Below are 24,302 nucleotides of genomic sequence, written 5' to 3'. Positions count from 1 at the left end.
ATGTGTGTGCTAAGCAAATGATGATTGAGTCGGGCACCAGCCACAACAATTCAAACTTAGATAACTTTGGCTGGTAACCCGTTTATGCTAAGCAATACTACTCTGTGATAAGCAAGTCTTTGTGCTTACTTTACAAGCTTAATGAAACTGGGCCTTGGTCTGTTTCTGTACCCTACAAATATATGGAGAGCATGCATATTACATGTACATGCTATTACTAGTGCTGTATAGTGTATAGTATAACACCGAATTAAAAGGGCGCCAGGACTATGAACGGGCCTGCTTAAATCCTGACAAAATAGCCACTTTAATTCATGGGCCCTATTTCATTTTATCTGTTAGCAATTTTCCAGTGCCCACATTTTCAAAAAGAACAGAAGTTGTAAACCGAAACAGAATAATAATAATGATCAAGATGAATTGACTGCCGACGTTCAAAATGAACTTCCAATGTCGTGTTACACATTTACTTATATCATTTTTTTTATAAGAATCACCAATACCGTGTCGTTTGATTTCCTTACGGTTAAATTCAGACAGTACAGTCCAAAAACATTGTTTTGTTTTGTTAACAAAGTTTTCTTTCGCCTAGCTTTACAGACACGCCGTACCTGCAGAGGTCTATAGTCTATAATCGTATGCTAGCGCTTGAAACATAGACCTATAATATGTTCAAACTATTAAAGGCAGTGGACACTATTGGTAATCACTCAAAATAGTTATTAGCATAAAACCGTTCTTGGTGACGAGTAATGGGGAGAGGTTGATGGTATAAAACATTGTGAGAAATGGCTCCCTCTGAAAGTGCCATAGTTTTCGAGAGAGAAGTAATTTTCCACAAATTTGATTTCGAGACCTCAAGTTTAGAATTTGAGGTCTCGAAATCAACTATCTAAACGCACACGACTTCGTGTGACAAGGGTATTTTTTACCAATAGTGTCCAGTGTCTTTAAGCATACAAAATTACAAATGAATGATTTTTTTTGGGGGGGGGGGGTGGTGGGGTTCTACGGGCAGACAAAACTGGAAATAAATGTTACTGGGAGAAGACTTATCCATATTGGATATTCAGTAAAACCAGACAATATTGTATGTTGTTGTTGTTTGTTGGTTGAAGTGTAAGTTTGATGTGTGTTTGCTTGCTTGTGTATTTGTTTGATTGTTTTTCTAATGGCGGGGTGGGGGGGGGGGGGCTGGTATTCTTCTTGGAGGTGAGAGACTAAGCTAAAAATGGCTCATTTTGTTGCAGGTTAAAAGTTGATAAATAGATGTGCTGGACTGTAGTCCAAAATCAAATGCAGTTGATTAAGAGAGCATGAATCTTACAGAACGACCGACTATGGACTACTCACCCCCCCCCCCGAAGAAAACCCTAATAGGTCTACTTCACATCTTTAAAGAGCCAATAAAGGATGATCTCAATATTTCAACTATTATCTTTTTATGGCCAAATAGACATCGTAGATACCGGTTAATTACCATTTTACTCTCAAAATCTGCATTTAATAATAAATAACTCGAGTCAAAAACGCACCCGGCCGCGCGGCTTTTTCAGCCGAGAGTCAAAAACGGCTTATCTATTATGATGACCCCTTGACGCCAGTGGCGATTTCCCCTAATTGGGTTTGAACACAGTTCTCCAGCATTGGCAAACTGAGGGCGCTACTTTCTACATCAAATAGCAGCCATTGACGTAACGATACATTTGCCGCGCGTTTTTCTTTTTTGACCCCGCGTTTTTCAGAAATTTGGTTTGGAGCGTTCTGGAGAAAAACCCATTTTTACAATGTTTTAACGTGAGATAAGAGACTCGTTATATTTTTTATGTGTCCTATGGACTGCAGCTGTTAGAAAACTGTTCTATCTATATATTTGAGATCATCCGTTATTGGCTGTTTAAGGTAAGGTATTATCCTATCGTGCACGCCTAGAATATTTTTTATCACTGGGTCAAACTGGGCCACGCCCATATGTCGGTGACTTTCAGTCCAATTGACAGCGCCTGTTATAACACACTGGGGCATGTCTAGAAAACTTGAAGACGTTAAAAGGAGAAGCCCCCAGACCAACAGCTCCAAAAATCTGTTCAGCATTGATGATCAAGGTTACACCACTACCAGAGACAGATCACAAGACAACGAATGGTAAGCTGTTTTCTTCTCTATTCAATTTTATTAACGCACGGTGAAGACTGTAACTGACTCAATGCGTGTTCCCAAGGAAATGTCAGAAAATGATACGTCTTGGATTTTTCATTTGATTTTTTTTCTGTTGGGTACTAATCAGTTGCGCTCCAAATTAAAGATAAGGTATCTTCGCAGTTGATGTTTGTATTGCCCAAGGAAAGAAAACTGTCATTCCATGATTGAATCAGTTTCTTTTTGATAGATATACAAATAAGACGCACTCGTGGAACATAATGTTCCACAATGTTATCTTTCATGGAATACCGACGGAATAATCTGGTTAATACAATACTAAAATAGCATTTGATAATTAATTAGTTCTCAAATTAAGCATTTGACAACTAGTGATTACAGACATAGGCCTAGGTGGATATGAATTAAATTCTTTGCGCCACTTTCAGTAATTAGTTCCTATGATTTTGAAATAAAAAGAAAATACGTAGGGCCTATTCTCGTTTACAATTTGAACAATACAAATAATGTTGGAAACTAACTACTCGAAGATTCCATTCAAACACTTGGAAACACTTTTCGTTTATTATGAATCACATTAGGTTCGGGTTTTAACTTGTTGTAATTCTGGGGATATTGGGTTTTGTGTTACAAAAAGTACCCAGACCATTTAAGAAAAAACAAACAATATAGACGATGTGACCTCTGACGTCACTCGAAAACCATAACATGATTCGCTCGCTTACCGCCGCCAAAACCTTTGTGTTTTGGCAGCCAGCTAGAAAGTGTATGCAATCTTACCATGACTACGTGTCTTTTTGCCCGGCAAAACATGACGTAAACAGTGTTTTGTCAACAGAGGGCGTCTATACGGAAACTGATAGAGCGAGGTATTAGAGGATTCAAGCTTACAAAGTTTATGTGGACTTTTTATGTTAATTCTGTGGCTTTTGTGTGGTGATTTAAGTGTCATTTGTCGATGGATGAAGAACAAAACACACTCAGGGGTCAAGTCTGAGCAGACAGCGTTTGTAACTATTGATAAATTTCCCCGACTGAAAACCCGGAAGGCTCAATTTCAAGATCTGGTGTTTCTGATCAGCAGAGTGTGGGTTATAGAAACCCCCGCCGTAACACTTTACCATTCCTTCGATCTTTGGATAGGACGTGTAAAGCCATTGTTCCCATGTGTTGTGCAACGCATGTCAAATAACCCAGTGTACTTTTTATCGAAAGAGAAGTGGTTCGACCCGTCGTCCTGGCTGAGGTTGCTGTATGCGCCGCGGCACCTTGTAAACCCCTATAAGGTGCAAATAATTTGGGTCTCAGAATCCATCACTGCAATTACCTATCTTTCTGAAAGTTTGTATGAACTCAGCACCTTGATTTCCTAGTTCGGTATATTACGTGCGCTCTAAATGACTTTGATTATATTATTTATCAAATAATTTACAATCACAATTTACCATATTAGGCTAGTCTCAATGAAGCAGGATCTTTGTAATTTAAATTCAATTGATATAAAAGAACAATATTGTGAGATTTAAACAGTATACAGAAGTGAAACAAAATCAAATGCGCATAAAATTGTACAAAAGTAATATAATGTTTAAAGCAAATAATAAATAAACAACTAGAAATGAACTATGTAAAAGAGAGGCAAGAGCATCAGGCCGAGGCTTGTAGAAAACAGCTTTTATACAAACAAACAAACAAACAAACAAACAAACAAACAAACAAACAAACAAACAAACAAACAAACAAACAAACAAACACAAAAAAAAAAAAAAAAAAAAAACAGATTGAAGAATGGCATTACAAAATGCTGACGACAAAAACGAAAGAATAAAATACCAGGCTAACTGAAGACGACAAAAGTAAATAGATTATATACAGGATGTCCTTAAATTACTGTGTGCCTCAGTCAAAATAATGCCTTGGGTGACAGGCATTTTAAAAGATTATTGCAACCATTTAGTGGGTGATTTCACTTCATAGTCTAGTTGTAAAAAAAAAGCAGTTTTAACCTGTTTAACTATTTATAATAATTATAGACACTTCATTTATTTAAAGGGTAATGGTTGTGATAAATTTGATTAAAACTACCCGAATTCCAGTACTTTACGACTGGATTTCTGAAAAAAATATATTACAGAAATCTTTTTTTTGGGCTGGGAAGTAGATATAAAACCATGCAAAAGGAATTCGCAAGAAATCTCATTTGAATTTTTACGATTACGTCCTTTTCAAATTACGATCGAGTTCCATGCAATAGGACACTTTGAAACGCTAGGTGGCAGCAGACTTACCAGGTTAAATTGTCATTGTTTACGTAGTTCTGGGCATGCGCATATTACCGAGAACATTGTTTTTTCCTGGTAAGTCAGCTGGCTCACCAAGCGTCCCAGAAGTCTCCTATTATGTTTAATCGGCAAATAAGGCAATATGTAAAATCTCTAAGGATAAACATATTTTCAGTTAAATTGAAAGATTGAAAGATTGATTTATTGACACGTTTAAATTCCCGGATCTGTTAAAACAACTATGTTCCAGAGTGTGGTTGGTAGATTTATTTAGTTCATGTCTAATGTTATGCAGATGCAGAAAGTAAAACAAGTAATCCTGTTTCTGACGATTTTGAATCTGACGGGGATCAATGCTAGCGTGACGTCACCAGAAGAAGGAATGCCAACTGGACCATGCTGCCAAGTCAGTCCTGCAGGGGTCCCTGGTATTCCAGGAAACCCTGGACCATACGGGCCGGCTGGGTCTAAAGGAGACATGGGGTCTCCTGGTGATGTAGGAATGCATGGAGCTAAGGGAGACAAGGGATCAGACGGGTTGAATGGGGAACGAGGCGCTACAGGAGAACCCGGCCAGAAGGGAGAGCAAGGTGTCGGTCAGCCAGGTAAACAAGGACCTCAAGGACTGCCCGGAATAGCTGGTTTGATGGGAGGGAGAGGAGTACCCGGACTAGTTGGACTTAAGGGACAAAAAGGTGATTGTATTGAGCGCACTCAACGGGTGGCCTTTTCAGTGGCCAGAAACACAGACATCGCTGAATCAACTTCTAGTCTGCCTTTTGAAGAAATACTTTTTGAAGAGGGCACCCACTTTGATTTATCCACCGGTACTTTCACGTGCAATGTAGCTGGTATCTATGTATTCATGTTTTCAGTCTTGAAACTGCAAGGCTCGGCGAGTGCTTACGCTACTCTGATGAAGAATGGTAACGCTATTGTAAGGGGATTTACATCAGGCGCCGGTAATTACTTGCAAACAGGCAGCAGTGCAGTTGTGTCTCTACAAGAGGATGATCGAGTTTTCTTAAATACCGGGGGTAACTTGCGCAGTAACAGTTTACATTACACTTCCTTTAGTGGGTTCTTGCTTTATGGTGAAAATTAGACGTTCACAATTTATGCTCAGTATCAAATGCTCATAATCAGCACCTAATCAAAGTTGTTGATGCAGCTTTAATCATTAGAATTAACAGCATGGTTAAAAAATATCAAACTTGAGAAACTGTTTCGTGTAACATGTAGTTTCAATTTGAGTTGTGGAAAATTACTTGGCTAATCTTGCCAATCTTTGATGTACTTTAACAGTTACGGCTGTTATATCGCAGTTGTAAAATAATAATGTTACAAACAGTTTCAAGATTTTCGGAAACTAAATCCTTGCTTTTGGAAAAAACAAATAGTCATGTAACAAGAAGAAATTTCGGTGCTACACTCATGCTTTAGGAAATGTCAAGTTCACTTGATATTTTTAATGATGAAGCTAGATACAATTTAGTCTTAAAGGCAGTGGACACTATTGGTAATTACTCAAAATGATTATTGGCATAAAACCTTACTTGGTAACGAGTAATTGAGAGAAGTTGATAGTATAAAACATTGTGAGAAACGGCTCCCTTTGAAGTAACGTAGTTTTAAGAAAGAAGTAATTTTCCACGAATTTGATTTCAAGACCTCAGATTTAGAAGTGAGAAGACTGGTCTTGGACCAATACCAATAGTGTCCAGTGTCTTTAAGAACTATTTAATGTACCTAATGCTGAATGATTTCATGTATGAACTATAATCAACATGGAATGTAAAAGTAAGAAAAGGTCACATATCTCATCTATAGATTTTTATGAGAAGGTGTTGAGTTTGACGACATCTTAGAAAAAAAATCTATACATTAAGCTGCAATGCATTTAACAGAAATCAATTTTGCAGAACGGATTGTAAAAGGTGGACACGCATACCGATTATATATAACCTTGTAGGACGGGAAAATATCAAAAATTTGCAAACTATCTAAAAATGAATTACAGTAAGAAAATCACCAAGCCAAAGTAAACAATTAATATATATTAATTAAATTAACAACACACACTAAAGAAATAAAGCTTAAAGATGATATACATCAAGCTATATATTCAGCTTATTCTCATGTATCCATCTACAGTAGCCTTCGCAATTACATTTGGTAATAACAATTCCCAAAAATGTATATAAAAAAAATCCTAAAAAAGAAGGGGAAAAAAGGGATTTGAATTTTAATATAAGGGCGAAATTTCCAGCCTGTATTGTTGAAGTATGCATGGAACTCAGATTTCTATAAGTGGAGTACTTTAACTTAAGTACAGCAATATAATGCTAAATGGTATAATTGGTTTTGTGTTTTGATCTGTAATTTAGTTCGATATGCATTGTAATCATTTGCAAAACGTTTTTAAACTACGTTGGCTTAATATTACAATTCAATTTACATTATTAGTTAATGCATGCAGACCTAAAACATATTGACCTGACACGGCAAAATATAATAGTGCATAATGCAAGATTTTGCAAGTTTCCAAGACTAATCTTCTATGTTTCAAAAATCCCTGCTCACTTTGACAAAACATAAATGTTCCGCCTTCTCTGTAAGTGGCACGAAAACGACAGAAAATGTTCCACATTACAGCCGCTGATCCCTGTAGTGTTTGAGTGAATACCAGCGCAAAGACGAATTATCTAGAACTGCATATTAATCCAATGTGTGTGGGTTTTTTTTTTGGGGGGGATGCAGCCGAAAAACTTTAAGGCATAGATTTACTTATGATTTTGGCTTTTTTATTGCTCTATTCAATAATTCTTCAAGAAGTGCTTTACAACTGGGCCCAGTTTCTCAGAACTGCTAAAGCACAGGAAGTAGCTCAGCATAACAAAAGTATGCTTACAAAAATAACAATACCAGCCAAACTATGTGTCAGATGGTCAGATGTACAATACGTGACTGGTATCCTGCTCATTTCCGCTTTTAGCAGACAAGAGCTTATCAATTATTTCTGCTTAAGCAGCTCTATGAAGTTGGCCCCATGGTCGGAGTTTATAAACGCAAGCGTGGAAAGTTCGTTCTTTCTTTGCGGAATGTTCCAAACATAAATGTCGTTGCTATCAAACTACACCATAAAACAAACCATAACCTATAGACTAGCTTTAAAACAAACGCTCACAATCGATTATAGCGCATTACCAGATGTGACTCAAATCTAAGATATTAAATTATCACTGGCTCGAAGCTAAGCAAGCCACGCCCCATGTCGGTGACTTTCAGTCCAATATTGTGTGATTGACAGCGACGGTTATTATACACTATCAATGTCACTGACTTGGAAATTTTGAAGAAGTTAAAAGGAGAAGCCGAGAAACCCGCAGCTCCAGAAAGCCATTAAGCCACTTACTTACAAGGGTAGCAGAGACAGATCAAAAGACACATAATGGTAAGCCAGCTTTTTATTAACCATTTTGTAGGTTCAACATGCTGCCTGTTAATGTCTTCGGACATTTCACTAATTGAAAAGTTCATTTTGTGTTAATTTTTTGCAAACAAAACGTACATATTTTTGTTTATAGGCTATCATTTTCATGCTGTGTTATAAAACATGTTCCCGTCTGTTCTAAGTACGGTTGAATGCTTAAACTATAGTATTTTCTTATTAATAATGGCAACAACAAAAAATGGTTAGAAGCTTACAGCAGTGTTTGATAGAAAATGATTGAAAGACTTCACTAAGTAATTCTTATGTTAAATGGGAACAAGTTTTATGCCCAACAGTTTAATATGCCCCCAAAAAATGAGATCAGAGACTGATCTTCTTGAGTGGACATATCATCGCTCCAGATTGTCGGCAATATCCTAGAAACGCGACCACCTTCAATGAATTTGCAGATATTAGTTTTATAGATCGATTGCAATTGTCAAGGTTTAAACCAATCGAACGGTTCAAAAATAAAAACGTATACTTGCCTTTAATCTGCATGTATTACCCTGGTTGCCAGATTAACGCATGCAGTTGCTGCTTCTTTATGCAAATAGCTAGCCTATAAGTTGTGTAACCTAAAGTTTACAGCGAAGTTATTTGCGAAGTTATTATTAATTAAATACTACACAAAAACAAAACCTAAAATGTTTACATGGCTTTGAACTCAAAACTCTGAAATTGATTCAGTTATAGCGCTCCCTGCCGGCAGACAAATCAAACAATAGGCGTTGAATTTATCTTATTAGTAATAAATCACTGTTTTACTAATTAAAGGTAAAAATACTGTCAGAATTTCAAGATTGCCTTAGAACTGTTCAAATCAACTTTTTGGGGGCTGCAACCCAATCGATGAATATGGGATGGTGTTAGACTTTATACAAATTGGTATTGATGGATGAATTAAAATTGTTTGTGATGGAGCGGGTGTATTGGTGGTGGCCTTGTCCAAGGCTATTTACGTATATAAGCACCCCATGTTGAATTCACCAGGAAATTACAGGTTGGACATGTCATAGGATGGAGCACTGGGTAAACTACACTGGCACGGTATTGCATGCAGTATTGGTATACAGAACACCGTGGGGTCGAAGCATGGTTTTATTTATCTCGGGTTCGGCTTAGTTGTACGATGTTGAAAAACCACGCTTCGACCCCACGGTGTACTGTTCATCAAGTACTGCAGTACCGTGCCAGTATTGTTATTCCAGTGCTGTATTCTATGACATGTCAGATATGCAGTACGTCGTACAACCTGTGATTACCTGGTGAATTCAACACGGGGTGCTTGTTTAAAGAATGATACACTTGATTTTGGTTTTATTTTCTCAACATGAAATGTTCCCGTTTAACTTTTAGCAAAAGACATTCGTTGGGGAGCGTGAATATTTAAACCACAAATAAATCCGATATCACATTGAATGGTTGTTTTAATGAAGTAAATGTCCCATTAGAGAAAATAATGAACCTCTAAACGCGGAACAACAAAAACAAATTCAAACTTAGGCAAAACAAAATGAAAATATGACAATTTGTCAAAACAGTTTTGATTAGAGAGTATAGTCCAATTCCCGGATCTGTTAAAACAACTATGTTCCAGAGTGTGGTTGGTAGATTTATTTAGTTCATGTCTAATGTTATGCAGATGCAGAAAGTAAAACAAGTAATCCTGTTTCTGACGATTTTGAATCTGACGGGGATCAATGCTAGCGTGACGTCGCCGGAAGAAGGAATGCCAACTGGACCATGCTGCCCAGTCAGTCCTGCAGGGGTCCCTGGTATTCCAGGTCACCCAGGCCCATACGGGCCGGCTGGGTCTAAAGGAGACATGGGGTCTCCTGGTGATGTAGGTATGCACGGAGCTAAGGGAGACAAGGGATCAGACGGGTTGAATGGGGAACGAGGCGCTACAGGAGAACCCGGCCAGAAGGGAGAACAAGGTGTCGGTCAGCCAGGTAAACAAGGACCTCAAGGATCTAAAGGAGACACGGGGTCTCCTGGTGATGTAGGTATGCACGGAGCTAAGGGAGACAAGGGATCAGACGGGTTGAATGGGGAACGAGGCGCTACAGGAGAACCCGGCCAGAAGGGAAAACAAGGTGTCGGACGAGCTGGTTTGAGGGGGAAGGGAGGAGTATCTGGACCAGTCGGTATTCAAGGAATTCCCGGACCGACTGGATCTAAAGGAGATATAGGATCTCCTGGTGGTGTAGGCATTCGTGGAGCCAAGGGGTATAAAGGGTCAATTGGCTTAAAGGGGTCACAAGGACCAACCGGACGAGCTGGTTTGAGGGGGGAGAGAGGAGTACGTGGCCCAGTCGGTACTCAAGGAATTCCCGGACCGACTGGATCTAAAGGAGATATGGGATCTCCTGGTGGTGTAGGCATTCGTGGAGCCAAGGGGTATAAAGGGTCAATTGGCTTAAAGGGGTCACAAGGACAATCCGGCAGTGCTGGGTTAGTGGGAGGGAAAGGAGTACGTGGACCAGTTGGACTGAAGGGTTTAAAGGGTGAATGTGTTGAGCGTACTCAACGGGTGGCCTTTTCAGTAGTTAGAAACACAGACTTTACTGGAGCTGCTACACATCTGCCCTTTGAAGAAATACTGTATGAGGAGCGCAGCAATTTTGATTTACCCACCGGTACTTTCACGTGTAATGTGCCTGGCATATATGTATTCACGTTTTCATTTTTGAAAGTCAAACACGTAGATAAGGCTTCTGCTAACCTGATAAAGAATGATGAAGTCGTTGTACGGGGAACGGCCTATAGTACTGGTGTTTTCGTGCAGGCGGGCAACAGTGCAGTTGTGTCTTTACAAGACGGTGATCGAGTTTTCTTAAAGCCGTCCGGTTCCTTATCTAGTAGCAATGACCATCAAACGGCATTTAGTGGGTTCTTGCTTTATGGCGAGAACTAGACGTGAACACCACAACTGCTCAGTAATTGATCAACACGGGTGAAGTGGTGTTTATTATTGGTATTAAGAGCACTAAGAATAATCGAACTTGAGCATTAGTTCCTCGTACCTGTAGTTTCAATTTGAGTCGTGAAACATAGTTTGGGTTATATCACCACTTTAGCAGTTGCGCAACTATAGCTGATTTAGGGAAACAATATCAATATCAAAAACAATTTCTTAAACCAAATTACTTTTTTTTTTGAAGTCAAAAGGCACTAACATTAGCTTGATGAAACGCTATACTGTTGAATTTAAATGAGATCGATTTAATTGAAAGTGGGTAATGTTTCAAGAAATGTGAAGTTCATATCAATCATTAATAAATATTTCAAGTCATCAATTAAACACTTCTGCCGAAGAACCGGTGACATTTACAGCGTGGACTGTCAAGGTTAGATATTGTATTCACATGTAACAATATTCAATCTTACATTTTTATGAGTTGATGGCTGAGTTGTTTGACATTATTGAGATAATTTTGAAAATCAAGTTTCTGAATGTATTAAGTTTATACTCAAGTATCCAAGAATAATTACACGAAGCAAGTTTTGAGAATTAAAACCAACCAACACGTATTTTCTTGTTATTGTTGACACTATAATGGTGATAAACGATGATTATAATACGGTGTAGTAGTGCTATAAACTTTGAGACCTATTAATACTTGTGTTAGTATACAGTCTTCCTGTTATACATGTACACGTTGTCTGTATAACACCTGCAAACCATGCAACAATAATTGTTAAACTCACCTGGAAGTGGTATTTATTCAACAACAACAAAATCTTTTGTCACTAAGATATGTGTTTTGATGAGTGGAATGTGAATAAACAGTTAACTAAGTTTCAAAAAAATTGGTTCTCATTTTAAAAACAAATTTAAGAGTAGACCCCGACCCAAGAGGGCGCTGTTCGTGACGTCAATCGAAGGGGTGATATTTGAAGAGAAAATGTGTAGTCTGGCCCCGTACACTACGTCTGGGTACCTGATCGGTATAATGCCTAATACAGAACTAAGGTCTCGGAACAGACTGCACGCACTGTACGCACTTACCCGAAATTTTCACGTTTGGCATACACTCCTCTAGGTTCGTCACGTTTTTCAGGTACCTTCTTTGACTTCCCACTCTTGAAAAGTTGTTGGGATGGCGTCATGTTTTAGAATAATCTTTCTCTTGATGGGAAATGTGTGGTGTATTCCGGATTCGAAGCACGACGGCTCGAAGTGTTCGCTTCACAGAGCTGAAAAAGACGTCGGACCGGACCACTATTGCTCTTGTGAGTCTGACTTTCGCGGCCCACAATCGCCCATTTACTTGGCATCATCAGGAAACACATGCAACCTGACCCCATCTTTAGTGTTTCGCTGCATCCAGCAGCAATACACCTGGTCTGCATTGCCACCCTCCCCCCCCCAATTTGTTTTTCTTTTCGAAACGTACAAACTTACGACTTGGACCGTACATGTACTTTGCACGTGTGTTTACTCTACGCACTGTAGGCCAAAGTCTGTCTCGAAGGACGTCACAAAAGGGGTAGGCGGAGTCAGCCCCAAACAACTTCATTCATTGTTTAAACATATAAATCGAATTGCTGGAAATAATGGTTGTAAAAAATGTCGACATAATTTGAAATCAATATTAAAGTCACCTGGAATTATATTTCCAGGTGACTTTAATATTGATTTCAAATTATGTCGACATTTTTTACAACCATTATTTCCAGCAATTTTGCTACCAATAAACCATATGACGCTTATAACCCGAGTACTCAATGACCTTTATTATAACTATGCTAATCATTTTGTATGCCCTTGTCCAGAGCTTTTCTGCGAGATTTGCGAAAAGCCCCGTTACGTAATCACTCTCAAAACGTCATAAGTAGATAAAGCCGCTTTGTTGCAGCGTATAACAAAGCAAACTCCCACAAATGACGACAGCGGCATAGTCCTTTGACGCCCGCTCTCAACGGCAGAAGTGTTTTTAGTTTTTCAAAAAACCTTTAGGTAGGGGCCTGATTTTTTAATCGATAATTACGAAAAGTTCAGAAGTGTACACATATCAAAATTACCTTTAAATGGTGAACAAGTGCATTATAAACAAGTAAAAATACAATTTCTGTTAAAAACATTCCGCTCAGGTAGCTGTTTAAACCATTGCTTCGTCCTTCGGGTGGGACGTTAGTAAAAAGAAACCACAATGAAGCTTATAACCCGAGTATTCAATGATGCATATTATTATGCTTAAATGTTTAATCAGTGATGCATGTATTTTTGATCCGATTTATATTATAACTAGTTTGCGTATTGAATTAAAACGGTATTGTTGTGACCTCTTTTCCGACCAGAAAAGTCATCAAAGTTCAAAATATTAACCAACATCGGTAGAATATAAGTCCACATTATGGTACTTGCAAGTTACCGAACCTGCTATATTAAAAACGCAAACTTCAATTCAAACGATTCAAATTAATGTCATCGTAACTCCTGTTTTGTCAGTAGGCCTAATTACAGGTTAAAGTTTATTACTAGAAGTTTTGTGCCCTCAAAGGCACTGGACACGTTTTTTATTTTATTTTAAAGACCAGTTTTCTCACTTGGTGCATCCCAAGATAATGCACAAAATTACGAACCTGTCGCAAGATAATCATGGAAGAAAAAACACCCGTGTTGCATTACCAATGAGTAATTAGCAATAGTGTCCGGTGCCTTTAAGCTAAAAGTAACATGAATACTCTGTAAGTGGCATGACCTCGACCACAAAGGTTCCAAAGTCATGTCGCTGATCACTGTAAACAGACCTATAAAGAGTACCAGCGCAATAGACACATATCTAGAACTCTAAAACTAAGCAAATCAAATAGAAAATGACTGCGCAGGAATAAAATCACTTCAAAGAACAATACGGCTGTCCATGTGAAACGGAAAGAAAAAAAAACGAATTATTTAAGCTCTTACTTTCGTAAGTTTAAATTTGGAGGGGAGTATTTTTTTTTTTTTTTTTTTTTTTTTTTTTTTTTTTGGGGGGGCTTTTTTTTGGTCGATTTTGGCTTGTTATAGGTTGTTTGGGTAATGGTGTGAATTTCTTTTTTGTTTGTTGTACGTTTGGTCAGTTGGTGTTGAATTTATTTATTCAACTGTCTTCTTTTGATTTTAGTTATTTATCTATTGATTGATTGATTGATTGATTGATTGATTGATTGATTGATTGATTGATTGATTGATTGATTGATTGATTGATTGATTGATTGATTGATGGATGGATGGATTGATTGATTGATTGATTGATTGATTGATTGATTGTTTTTTTCTTCTCTCTTTTTTCTTTCGGGGGGGCACACACACGGATTCGGAAGGAAAACAAATCCTTAAAAAATCAGCTCTTTTCATAGTCCTCGCAATTAAATAGTTATGTACTTTGTGCTGCAGCAGGTTCAGGTTTAGTTAACATAATTGTGGGACAATGTTGTATTGATTGTTTCTATGCACCATATCCAAAAGATATATCTATGTTTATGTGACACCTTTAAATGTACACACGAATCTACTAGGCTAAACCCCAATAACTGATCACACAATGATTATAGCGCCCCTATCAGATCTGACTAATTTCTAAGGTTGTGTCTATCATATTTATAACTGGCTCAAAGCTAAGCAAGCCACACCCACCAGTCTGTGACTTTCAGTCTAATACTTTGTGATTGACAGCGACGGTTATCACACACTGGAAATGTCACTGGTTTTGGAAATCTCAAATAAGTTAAAAGGATAAGCTCTCAGACCCACAGCTCTAGAAAGCCGTTCAGCATTGATGATTAAGATTACAACACTAACACTAGCAGCGGTAAATCGCAAGACAAATAATGGTAAGTTTTAGTCTCTTCTCTAACTTGTTTCCTTAATTGTCAAAGACCATTCTTCTCACTGGTGCATCTCAACATGAGCACAAAACAACAAACTTATACAATCTGTCGAAGCTGCGAGATAATAATGGTAGAAAAAAACACCTTGATTTCAAACATGCTTCGGGACCTCAAAATCTAACTCTGAGGTCTCGATATCAAATTCAAATGTTTCAGTGGAAAATTACTCCTTTCTCGGAAACAACGTTACTTCGGAGGGAGCTGCTCCTTACAAAGTTTTACACTATCAGCAGCTCTCCAATACTCGTTACCAAGTAAGTTTCTATGCTAACAATTCTTTTGAGTAAATAACAATAGAGTCCAGTGCCTTTAAAGAAATGTGATGAACTGTAACAGACTCGCCAGATTTCTCAGTCTTTGTATGCCTAGTCAGAAGACGGATAAACAAATACAAGATTTGGATTTTTCAGTTGATGTTTATTAACAAGTATCAAGTCAGTTGTTTTCAAGGGGGATGAATAATTGGTTGTTGATCAATATAAATTGTGAGTGCCATCAAAGTCTGCTTTATTCTACCCCACAACAGTTAAACTGTTTCCTCAACTTGAATTTGCTGCTTCATTATTCAAATAGCTAGCCAATGAAGTTGTCTTACTTAAAATATACAGCGCACATATCATCGCTCTGGATTTCACTGAAATCAAAATGGGGTGCTTGCGTAATGAACCTTTGATAAGGCTAGTGCGATGTTAGTTTACACCACATGGCAAAGCACCTGACTTCTCGGGCACTTTTAACATTGATTTGACTCAACTACAATCGCCCTCACAGTTAAAGACTGGACTACATCACCACCTGACATAATTTCCATCACATACATTCCTCTAAACGAGTCGTTACGGCCCACCTTAGCAAGTATAAACCACAACGTGCACACCCACTCTTCTCGTTTTGCTTTAATAGGAGCGTTGAGAATATCTATCAAGATCCAGATCCAGTTGGATTAACAAACAGTTTGGTCATGCCCCTTGAAAGTTTGGTTTTATGCTGGGAAACTAAACGGTACCTAAATCATTAAACAGCAATCAAGTAAACACCATTAGTGTCAGTAATGACTGCGAGTGACTGCTGTGGCTACCAAGCATGGTTTTAAAGTGATAAACTTGATTTTGGTTTATATTCTCAACATAAAATGTTTCCGTTAACTTTTAGCAAAGAACATCCACAGAGGTTCGTTACTATTTAAACTATAAATAAATCCGAGATCACATTTATGGTTGTATTATTGAAGGTTGAATTATGAGAGATAAAAATGAACCTCAAAACGCGGGAAAAAAAGAAAAAATCCAACTGAAGCATAAAACATAATGAAACGAAGACAATTTGTCCAACACAGTCTTGACTAGAGAGATATGGGACTCGTAAAAGTTAATTAAAAAATACAGGATGGGTTGTCACTTTATTACGAGTATAAAGCCGGGTTCATACTTCCTGCGAATGCTTATTGCGATGCGAGCTTCATTGCGTCACAAAAAGCGCGTACCAATTGTTGTGTTACCAAAATTCGTTTCGCCTTCGCACTCGCATGAAGTTTGAACCGGGCTTTATCCAGTTCCCGAACCTGTTAAAACATGTTCCACAGTTTGTTTGGTATATTTGTTTGGTACATGTTTAATGTTATGCAGATGCAGAAAGTAAAACAAGTAATCCTGTTTCTGGCGGTGCTAAATCTGATGGGGATCAATGCTAGCGTGAAGTCACCAGAAGAAGTAATGCCAACTGGACCATGTTGCACAGTCAGTCCTGCAGGGGTCCCTGGTATTCCAGGTCACCCTGGACCATACGGGTCTAAAGGAGACATGGGGTCTCCTGGTGATGTAGGTATGCACGGAGCTAAGGGAGAAAATGGATCAGACGGGTTGAATGGGGAACGAGGCACTGCAGGAGAACCCGGCCAGAAGGGAGAACAAGGTGTCGGTCAGCCAGGTAAACAAGGACCTCAAGGACTGCCCGGAACAGCTGGTTTGATTGGAGAGAGAGGTGTACCTGGACCAGTAGGTATTCAAGGAATTCGAGGACTGACTGGACCTAAAGGAGATACGGGATCTCCTGGTGGTGTAGGCATACGTGGAGCCAAGGGGTATAAAGGGTCAGCTGGCTTAAAGGGGTTACAAGGACCAACCGGACGAGCTGGTTTGAGGGGGAAGGGAGGTGTATCTGGACCAGTCGGTATTCAAGGAATTCGAGGACTGACTGGACCTAAAGGAGATACGGGATCTCCTGGTGGTGTAGGCATACGTGGAGCCAAGGGGTATAAAGGGTCAATTGGCTTAAAGGGGTTACAAGGACCAACCGGACGAGCTGGTTTGAGGGGGGAGAGGGGAGTACCTGGACCAGTTGGTAGTCAAGGAATTCCAGGACCGACTGGATCTAAAGGAGATATGGGATCTCCTGGTGGTGTAGGCATTCGTGGAGCCAAGGGGTACAAAGGGTCAATTGGCTTAAAGGGGTCACAAGGACAATCCGGCAGAGCTGGGTTAATGGGAGGGAAAGGAGTACGTGGACCAGTTGGACTGAAGGGTTTAAAGGGTGAATGTGTTGAGCGCACTCGTCGGGTGGCCTTTTCAGTAGTTAGAAACACAGAGTTTACTGGAGCTGCTACACATCTGCCCTTTGAAGAAATATTGTATGTGGAGGGCACCAACTTTGAATTATCCACGGGCACTTTCATGTGTAATGTGGCTGGTATCTATGTATTAATGTTTTCATTTCATAAGACGAGTAGCCGCGATGTCGCTTCCGCTAGTCTGAAGAAGAATGATCAAACAATTGTGAGAGCATATATATCAGGAACTGATACTTCTTTGCAAGGAGGTAACAGTGCAGTTGTGTCTTTACAAAAGGGTGATCGAGTTTTCTTAATGGTATCAGGTTCATTGTTTGCTAGCATAAACCATCACACTTCATTTAGTGGGTTCCTGCTTCATGGCGAGAACTAGAAATTAATACTCCACTCTCATTATCTAGTGTTAACTACTAGTAATTTATCAGGAGTGACGCAGCTTTAGTTATTGGAATCAAGATAATAAAAATTCAGAAATTGTTCTGTGTTACCTGCATTTTCAGATTGAGTTGTGGAATATTAATGTATATAAATGATGTCAGTCTTGTCAGTGTTTATTCCTCGGCTTTAGTGGAATATTTCAATAATATACGATTTCGTAAACTAAATGACTAGTTCTGGAAATAAAATCAGCAGACATAAACAAAAAAAAAACCTTTAAAAAAAACCTATCACTATTGGGAATAAATGAGATTGCTTTATTTATAGAATGGTAGTTTCCAGGAAATGATAAGTTATAATTTAAGAGACAATTAATTGTAATATTTTTAGCTTAAGAGTGATCAAATAAACATTACTGCTAATGATTTTGCACTATGATATTTCCAGTGTTGACTGTCAATGTTAAACATCCTACTCACAACGAACAAACATCTCATCTACGATTTGTATGAAAAACTGTTTGTTAACCACCCGTTATTAAATAAGTTAGATGTATTTAAATAATTAATCAAGATTCTAAATTTTATTAACTCAAAGTGTCAAAGAGTGTTTGCATACAGTCAGTTTAGAGAGTGTTTTATTCTAATAGTTGGCATCTCTCTTGTGGGTTGATTATTAGTCACAAAATACATCAAATACAAATATTTATTTGTAGAATTGGTTGTTAAAAAGTAAAGAAAAACAATGATATTTTTAACCTTCGACAAAAGGCCTGAACTAAACCCGGACAAAGATCCAAATACCGTCAACGATGTGTATATTACACTATACGGTGTAGGAGTGTACTAAACGTTTTCAACATTACTTTGTACCATCCCATGGTGATTTACGATGAATGAAACGATTTTTGAAGAATTTAAAATAAGGTTCGAAACCTATTAGTTTTTACCGAGTGGCTAAACTGCTCATGTAATACACAATGCACCAGTTATGAGCTCCGGCAAATCATACCCAAATATACCTAATATTGGATTTCACTTTTTTGTCTATGCATTTTAAAATCATACCTGCCCGCAATGTTGGCTCCCTTACAACAAATGAACAATAATTACGCTTATACCTTTAAACTTGTGTTGGTATGAAGTTCATCAACATTATACTTACAGGTATAATCAATATTGTAAATTATATGTACAATATTATACTGACAAAACTTGACCGGCGCCTTCGAATATTTTTCTTTTTCAGTAAAGTGCGCCATATAAATGCTGGAGTTTATTAGAATCAGTTTGAATCTTATCTTAATTACCTTTTGTCATGCCAAAAAAGTTATCAAAGTTCAAGGTTTCTTATTATCCACGGTAGAATATAAGTTCACATGTAGGCCCCTATGCACGTGCACGTTACCGAGCTTCCTACGTTAAAGATGCACACTTCAAACTGAGCAATTAAATTAATTTCCTCGTTACTCCTGTTTCGTTTGTAACGTTTGGTCATTGTCAAAGACTAGTGTTATACTTGGTGTATCCCAACATATGCATAAAAGAACAAATTTGTGAAAATAAAGTGTGGCTCAATTTGTTGTCAAATTTGCAAGAGAATGGTGAAAGAAAAATACTTTTGTTACACGACTTTGTGGGCTTTCAGATGCATAATACATACGGCTTCAGCTTAAGTTTTTGTTATTTGAGTAAGAAATTACCCAATAGAACGGTTTGCGGTAACACCATGTAGTGATAATCTCTACATGAGTTAATAGGGGTGGTTCTGAAAAGAACCGCGATTCTTTTCAGAATCACCCCAACTCATTTAGAAAGAAATTTATATGACATGATGTCACTGAAAACCTTTCAGTATCGTATTTCCACCATGCAAAGTTTCAAATCATACTAAGGATATTACATTTTTCTCAAAAACTACGTTACTTCCAGAGGGAACCGTTTCTCGCATAGTTGTATATTATCTACTGCTCTCCCTCTCGAAGTAGCATGACCTTGACCCCAGAGTTCCCAAGTTACGCCACTGAGCATTGGGATAAACAAACGTATAGACCCTATCAACCCTATCAGCGCAATGTACATGAATCTAGAACTTAACTAGGCAAAACAAATCAAAATGACTGCAAGAATCTAAGTACAATACGGCTGTCCAGGTGGAAGGGAAAGTAACCACAAACGAATTATTTCAATCCTAACCTTTGCAAGTTTGACTTGGGAGGGGATATAAAATAACTTCTACTGGGGAACACATTAAAGGAGACATCGTCAAACCTGAGAAATAGGTTCTTTTTGGTCCTTTGTTTGGGTGATTGTTTGTTTGTAAAGGGTTGTTTTGAAATAGTGTGGTCTTTCTTGCTAGTTTGCTTGTTCGTTTGGTTGGCTGTACTTATCATAGTTCGAAAGCAAAACCAAACCAACTCTTTTTACAGCCCTCATAACAAAATATTTTGTACTATTTACTACAGCAGGTTCAAGTATAATTTGATAAGTTGTTAGACAATTTTACATGTCTTTGTTGTTCTATTCACAAAATCCAAAAGACAAACCCAGTTGGCTATGACAGCTTCTGGACCCAAATAATTGATCACATATGATTATAGCGCCCCTGTCAGATCTGACTAATTTCTAAGGTATTGCCTACCATATTTATCACTGGCTGAAAGCTAAGCAAGCCACGCCCCTAGGTTAGTGCCTTTCAGCCCTAAACTGTGTGATTGACAGCGACGGTTACCACACAATGGTAATGTCACTGGTCTTGGAAATCTCTGATAAGTTAAAAGGAGAAGCTCTCAGACCCACAGCTCTAGAAATTAATTCAGCATTGATGATCAAGGTTACAACACAAGCAGACGCAGGTTAGAAGACACATAATGGTAAGTGTGATATTCTCTGTTTTCTTTTAGATTCATAATTACTGTGAAATCATTTGGTGTTGTTCGGACATCTTCACAGTTGGTTGATACAATTTATAATAAGCTTCTTTTTTTTAATTATATCATTTCCATTCTTTTACGAAACTTCACAGTGTTCTGTGTTAAAGGTTTCTCCTCGAACTGTTGTGGTAGGCGATATGGATTGTCCTTTTACTTGGTTGGTAGGCAAATCCGTAAGTCAAATCGTTATTAAACTTCTTTTTATGTTTGGTGTGTACAATAAATCATGCGCGTAGCAGTAGCAGCCGGGTTTGGTGGGGGGGGGGGGGGGGGTCATGCCGATTGATCATTGTACCCCGATCTTTTTCCGTTTGGCAGATGACATTTTAATATTCTTGACAAATTTAAACTTAAAAACCCCAAAACCGGGTCACATGAGTGAGTCTGGATGTTCTTTAGTTTTTCTAAAAATGTTCGTATAGGCTACAATGTCCGCCAAGAATTTTAGGTAAAGATGGAACCCTTCATTAGTTTCGTAAGCCCATAGTGGAATGTCTTATGCCACATGTATACAGCACCTGCACAGGAAACGATATCCATACCAACAGTTATAATTGATATTATTAAAACCATGTATGGGTTATACTTCCCAAAGCTCTCTCATCCACTGCTGCGGTTAATTGATACTGATGTGTCAAGATTTTTACAAGGATTAGCGCCACTGCTCGCGGATGCTATAACATTTTGCTGTCCTGTTTGTGAACACATGTGTACAAGCCTTAAAATGATTCACAAAGATGCCAGTATCTCTCAAAAACTAACACTGTCCGTCAGTTTCTTGAGTACAAAATGGTTCAACCCGAACCGTCTTTGTTCGAAACTGAAGTTAAAACAATTTTGTTCAGGGAAACTATTATGAATCATTACACTCCACTTTTCGGCAATTTCAGTAAATTTACGGCAGTTTTCGCTTACTTTGACAAGAAATGTCACGTTTAATATCCTTCCATGGAAAAATACGACAAGACTCTATGTTATCAGCTGAGGTCTATAACCAAAGTGTCAAAACTGTTTGTGCAAAAATGTCTCATGGTTGGTAGATTTATATGGAACACGTTTAATGTTATGCAGATGCGGAATGTAAAACAACTTTTCGCATTCTTCTTTGGAAATGAATTCCATGCCATCAGAATAACAAATAATTCAAAACTTTAAAAACAAACATGTCTCTTAATTTGGTTGTTAATTTTATTTGGCACTTGTTTAATGTTATGCAGATGCAGAGAGTAAAACAACTAATCTTGTTTCTTGCGGTTTTGAATCTGATGGGGATCAATGCCAGCGTGACGTCACCGGAAGAAGGAATGTCAACTGGGCCATGCTGCCCAGTCAGTCCAGCAGGGATCCCTGGTATTCCAGGGAACCCTGGACCATACGGGCCGGCTGGGTCTAAAGGAGACATGGGGTCTCCTGGTGATGTAGGTATGCACGGAGCTAAGGGAGACAAGGGATCAGACGGGCTGAATGGGGAACGAGGCGCTACAGGAGAACCCGGCCAGAAGGGAGAACAAGGTGTCGGTCAGCCAGGTAAACAAGGACCTCAAGGACTGCCCGGAATAGCTGGTTTGATGGGAGAAAGAGGAGTACGTGGACCAGTTGGACTAAAGGGACAAAAGGGTGATTGTGTTGAGCGCACTCAACGGGTGGCCTTTACAGTAGTTAGAAACACAGATTTTACAACATCGAGTACAAGTCTGCCCTTTGACAGAAAACTATTTGAACAAGGCACTCACTTTGATTTACCCACCGGTACTTTCACGTGTAATATGACTGGTATTTATGTGTTCATGTTTTCATTTTTGAAACTAAGTAGCTCAAGTAGTTCTTATGCTACTCTGATGAAGAACGATAACATTATTGTTAGGGGATATGCATCAGGTGCTGGTAGTTATTTGCAAGCAAGCAACAGTGCAGTTGTGTTTTTACAAGAGGGTGATCGAGTTTTCTTAAGGCCTGTAGGTTCCTTGCACAGTAACTCTTACCACTACACTTCCTTTAGTGGGTTTTTGCTTTATGGTGAGATAGCAACCAACTAATCGAAATGGTTGAAACAGCTTGAGTTTTTAGTGGAATTAACAGCATGGTTAAACTAATCTTGAGAATTTTGTTCTCGCAAGTTTACTATTTAAAGAATTAAAGCTTGAATAGGATAAAACATAAGCTATATTCACCTTTGCCGTTACACTTCCTCTATTGGGTAATTGCGTTGAGGTGAGATCAAGGCTTCTGTACAACTTGTTCAGTATTACGTGTTATAACTATACATGAATTAATCAAAAGCGGGTAAAGTTATCTTTATAAAGTTATGATATTACTTGACGCCTTTGTAAGGATTCAAAAAGGAGTGTTCTATGTTTTGAACAAAACATATGTTCTGTTTACTCTGTTATTGGCGCGAAAACGACCAAAAATGAGGTCTCACATTCGAGCCACTGATCCCTGAGGTGGATAAGTGAATACCAGCGCGTAAACGTATATCTAGATCTGCACAGTGCATACTAATCTATATTATAAGAGCGCTTAAATCGCATGGGCGCCGCCATATGTTGTTTGGAAAGTGGTGCCCGCACCCTGCTTAAATGATGCGTCATTGGGTAAATTTAGGGGTACCCGCGTTGGGCATGTGCTGTTTGTGACGTCACAGTCAAAGTGCGAGGGCGTAGTAACTTTGTGATTGAGTGCAGGCGTCCTTTGTGATGTCACAGTCAACCGATTTAACACACTTTGATTCCCATTCATAAATACATTTTCGGTCAAAAACATCACTTTTTGGTCCAAAAATTCAAAAATTGTTAAATAATTTCTTTCAACACAACACCCCTTCAGCTATGAAATTGTAAAGCCCGCCGCCGCCCTCTGGTAAACAGAGTATCGCGGGATGTGGCACAACTGTTTCAGCCGTTGCTCTCGACCAATAGGAATGAAGAAACTGTCTTAAAAGAACAGGTACAAGGTCGCGTGTCACGCCCATGAATTAACACTTTTTACTGGTCATAAACAAAGGTGTATACACACCCACGTGACGCGCTCTCCACCAATAGGAGTAGCGAAACTGTCTGAGGTATTTATGAATAGATGTTAAATTTGTCTCGTGGATAAAGAATATTCAGTTTGGTTTTACCCATAATATAAACCGATGGATATGGCGGTATAACCCAAATTAACCGTTGTGTATATTTGTCCTATTAAGGTTGTGCAGCTTGGCTTTGATAACAATCATCAATCGTCATTAAACCCAACAGCTTTTATTAGTCAACCAAACAAAGCCTATGAAAAGGTCTTGGGCATTGGTAGTATTTGTAACAGCGTAACGGTGAGACCAATGAACAATGGGTTGGACAGTGTAAAGTGGCAGGGCTTTAGAGCAAGTCACATATTCATAAAGATAGCTTGTGAAAGGGGAGCCATTCAATATTTTACTAAAATAAACATCTCTATCCCCTCTGAGGGGTCAGAAGCTTTATGGTAATTAGATAAATTATATCTAACTTGACACCCCTGGTGATTTACCATCATAAACACAGTATAGCGCAGCAAAATTTAGACAAACTTTGAGCAACATTTTTTGCCCAAAATCAAACAACGAGAAGAAAAGAAACAAATATTTGT

At 38.5% G+C, this 24,302-nt stretch overlaps 3 protein-coding genes across 4 annotated transcripts; all 3 read left to right on the top strand.

Annotated features, from left to right (window-relative positions):
• Positions 1-2,036: 2,036 nt before the first annotated feature.
• LOC117295500 (collagen alpha-1(X) chain-like) lies at positions 2,037-6,003 on the top strand. Of its 2 annotated transcripts, none has more exons than XM_033778184.1 (2): positions 2,037-2,145; positions 4,738-6,003. In XM_033778184.1, exons 1-2 carry the CDS (start codon positions 2,143-2,145, stop codon positions 5,545-5,547), a joined length of 813 nt encoding a protein of 270 aa, XP_033634075.1. In that variant the 5' UTR covers positions 2,037-2,142; the 3' UTR covers positions 5,548-6,003. The 2 variants fall into 2 exon arrangements, with proteins under 2 accessions (XP_033634075.1, XP_033634074.1); XM_033778183.1 differs by having other exon boundaries at positions 2,130-2,145; positions 4,717-6,003.
• Positions 6,004-7,302: 1,299 nt separating this feature from the next.
• Positions 7,303-17,885, top strand: LOC117295540 (collagen alpha-1(X) chain-like). Its single transcript, XM_033778238.1, has 4 exons — positions 7,303-7,896; positions 9,581-10,844; positions 11,257-11,288; positions 16,443-17,885. Exons 1-4 carry the CDS (start codon positions 7,894-7,896, stop codon positions 17,754-17,756), a joined length of 2,613 nt encoding a protein of 870 aa, XP_033634129.1. The 5' UTR covers positions 7,303-7,893; the 3' UTR covers positions 17,757-17,885.
• A 2,708-nt stretch (positions 17,886-20,593) lies between these two features.
• LOC117295502 (collagen alpha-1(X) chain-like) lies at positions 20,594-22,785 on the top strand. Its single transcript, XM_033778185.1, has 2 exons — positions 20,594-20,633; positions 21,911-22,785. Exons 1-2 carry the CDS (start codon positions 20,631-20,633, stop codon positions 22,727-22,729), a joined length of 822 nt encoding a protein of 273 aa, XP_033634076.1. The 5' UTR covers positions 20,594-20,630; the 3' UTR covers positions 22,730-22,785.
• The last annotated feature ends 1,517 nt before the right edge of the window (positions 22,786-24,302 follow it).

This window comes from Asterias rubens, chromosome 10 (assembly GCF_902459465.1).
Source record: "Asterias rubens chromosome 10, eAstRub1.3, whole genome shotgun sequence".
Lineage (NCBI taxonomy): Eukaryota > Metazoa > Echinodermata > Asteroidea > Forcipulatida > Asteriidae > Asterias > Asterias rubens.
The sequence above is the reverse complement of the archived record's forward strand: the minus strand, read 5'-3'. Positions and strand labels throughout refer to the sequence as shown.

What these genes read in the sequence shown, in the direction of transcription:
- LOC117295540 (XM_033778238.1), top strand. An exon ending in TAGTGGGTTCTTGCTTTATG is followed by an intron (nt 10,845 to 11,256) that starts GCGAGAACTAGA and finishes CTTCTGCCGAAG; the next exon opens with AACCGGTGACATTTACAGCG. An exon ending in TTACAGCGTGGACTGTCAAG is followed by an intron (nt 11,289 to 16,442) that starts GTTAGATATTGT and finishes AATGTTATGCAG; the next exon opens with ATGCAGAAAGTAAAACAAGT.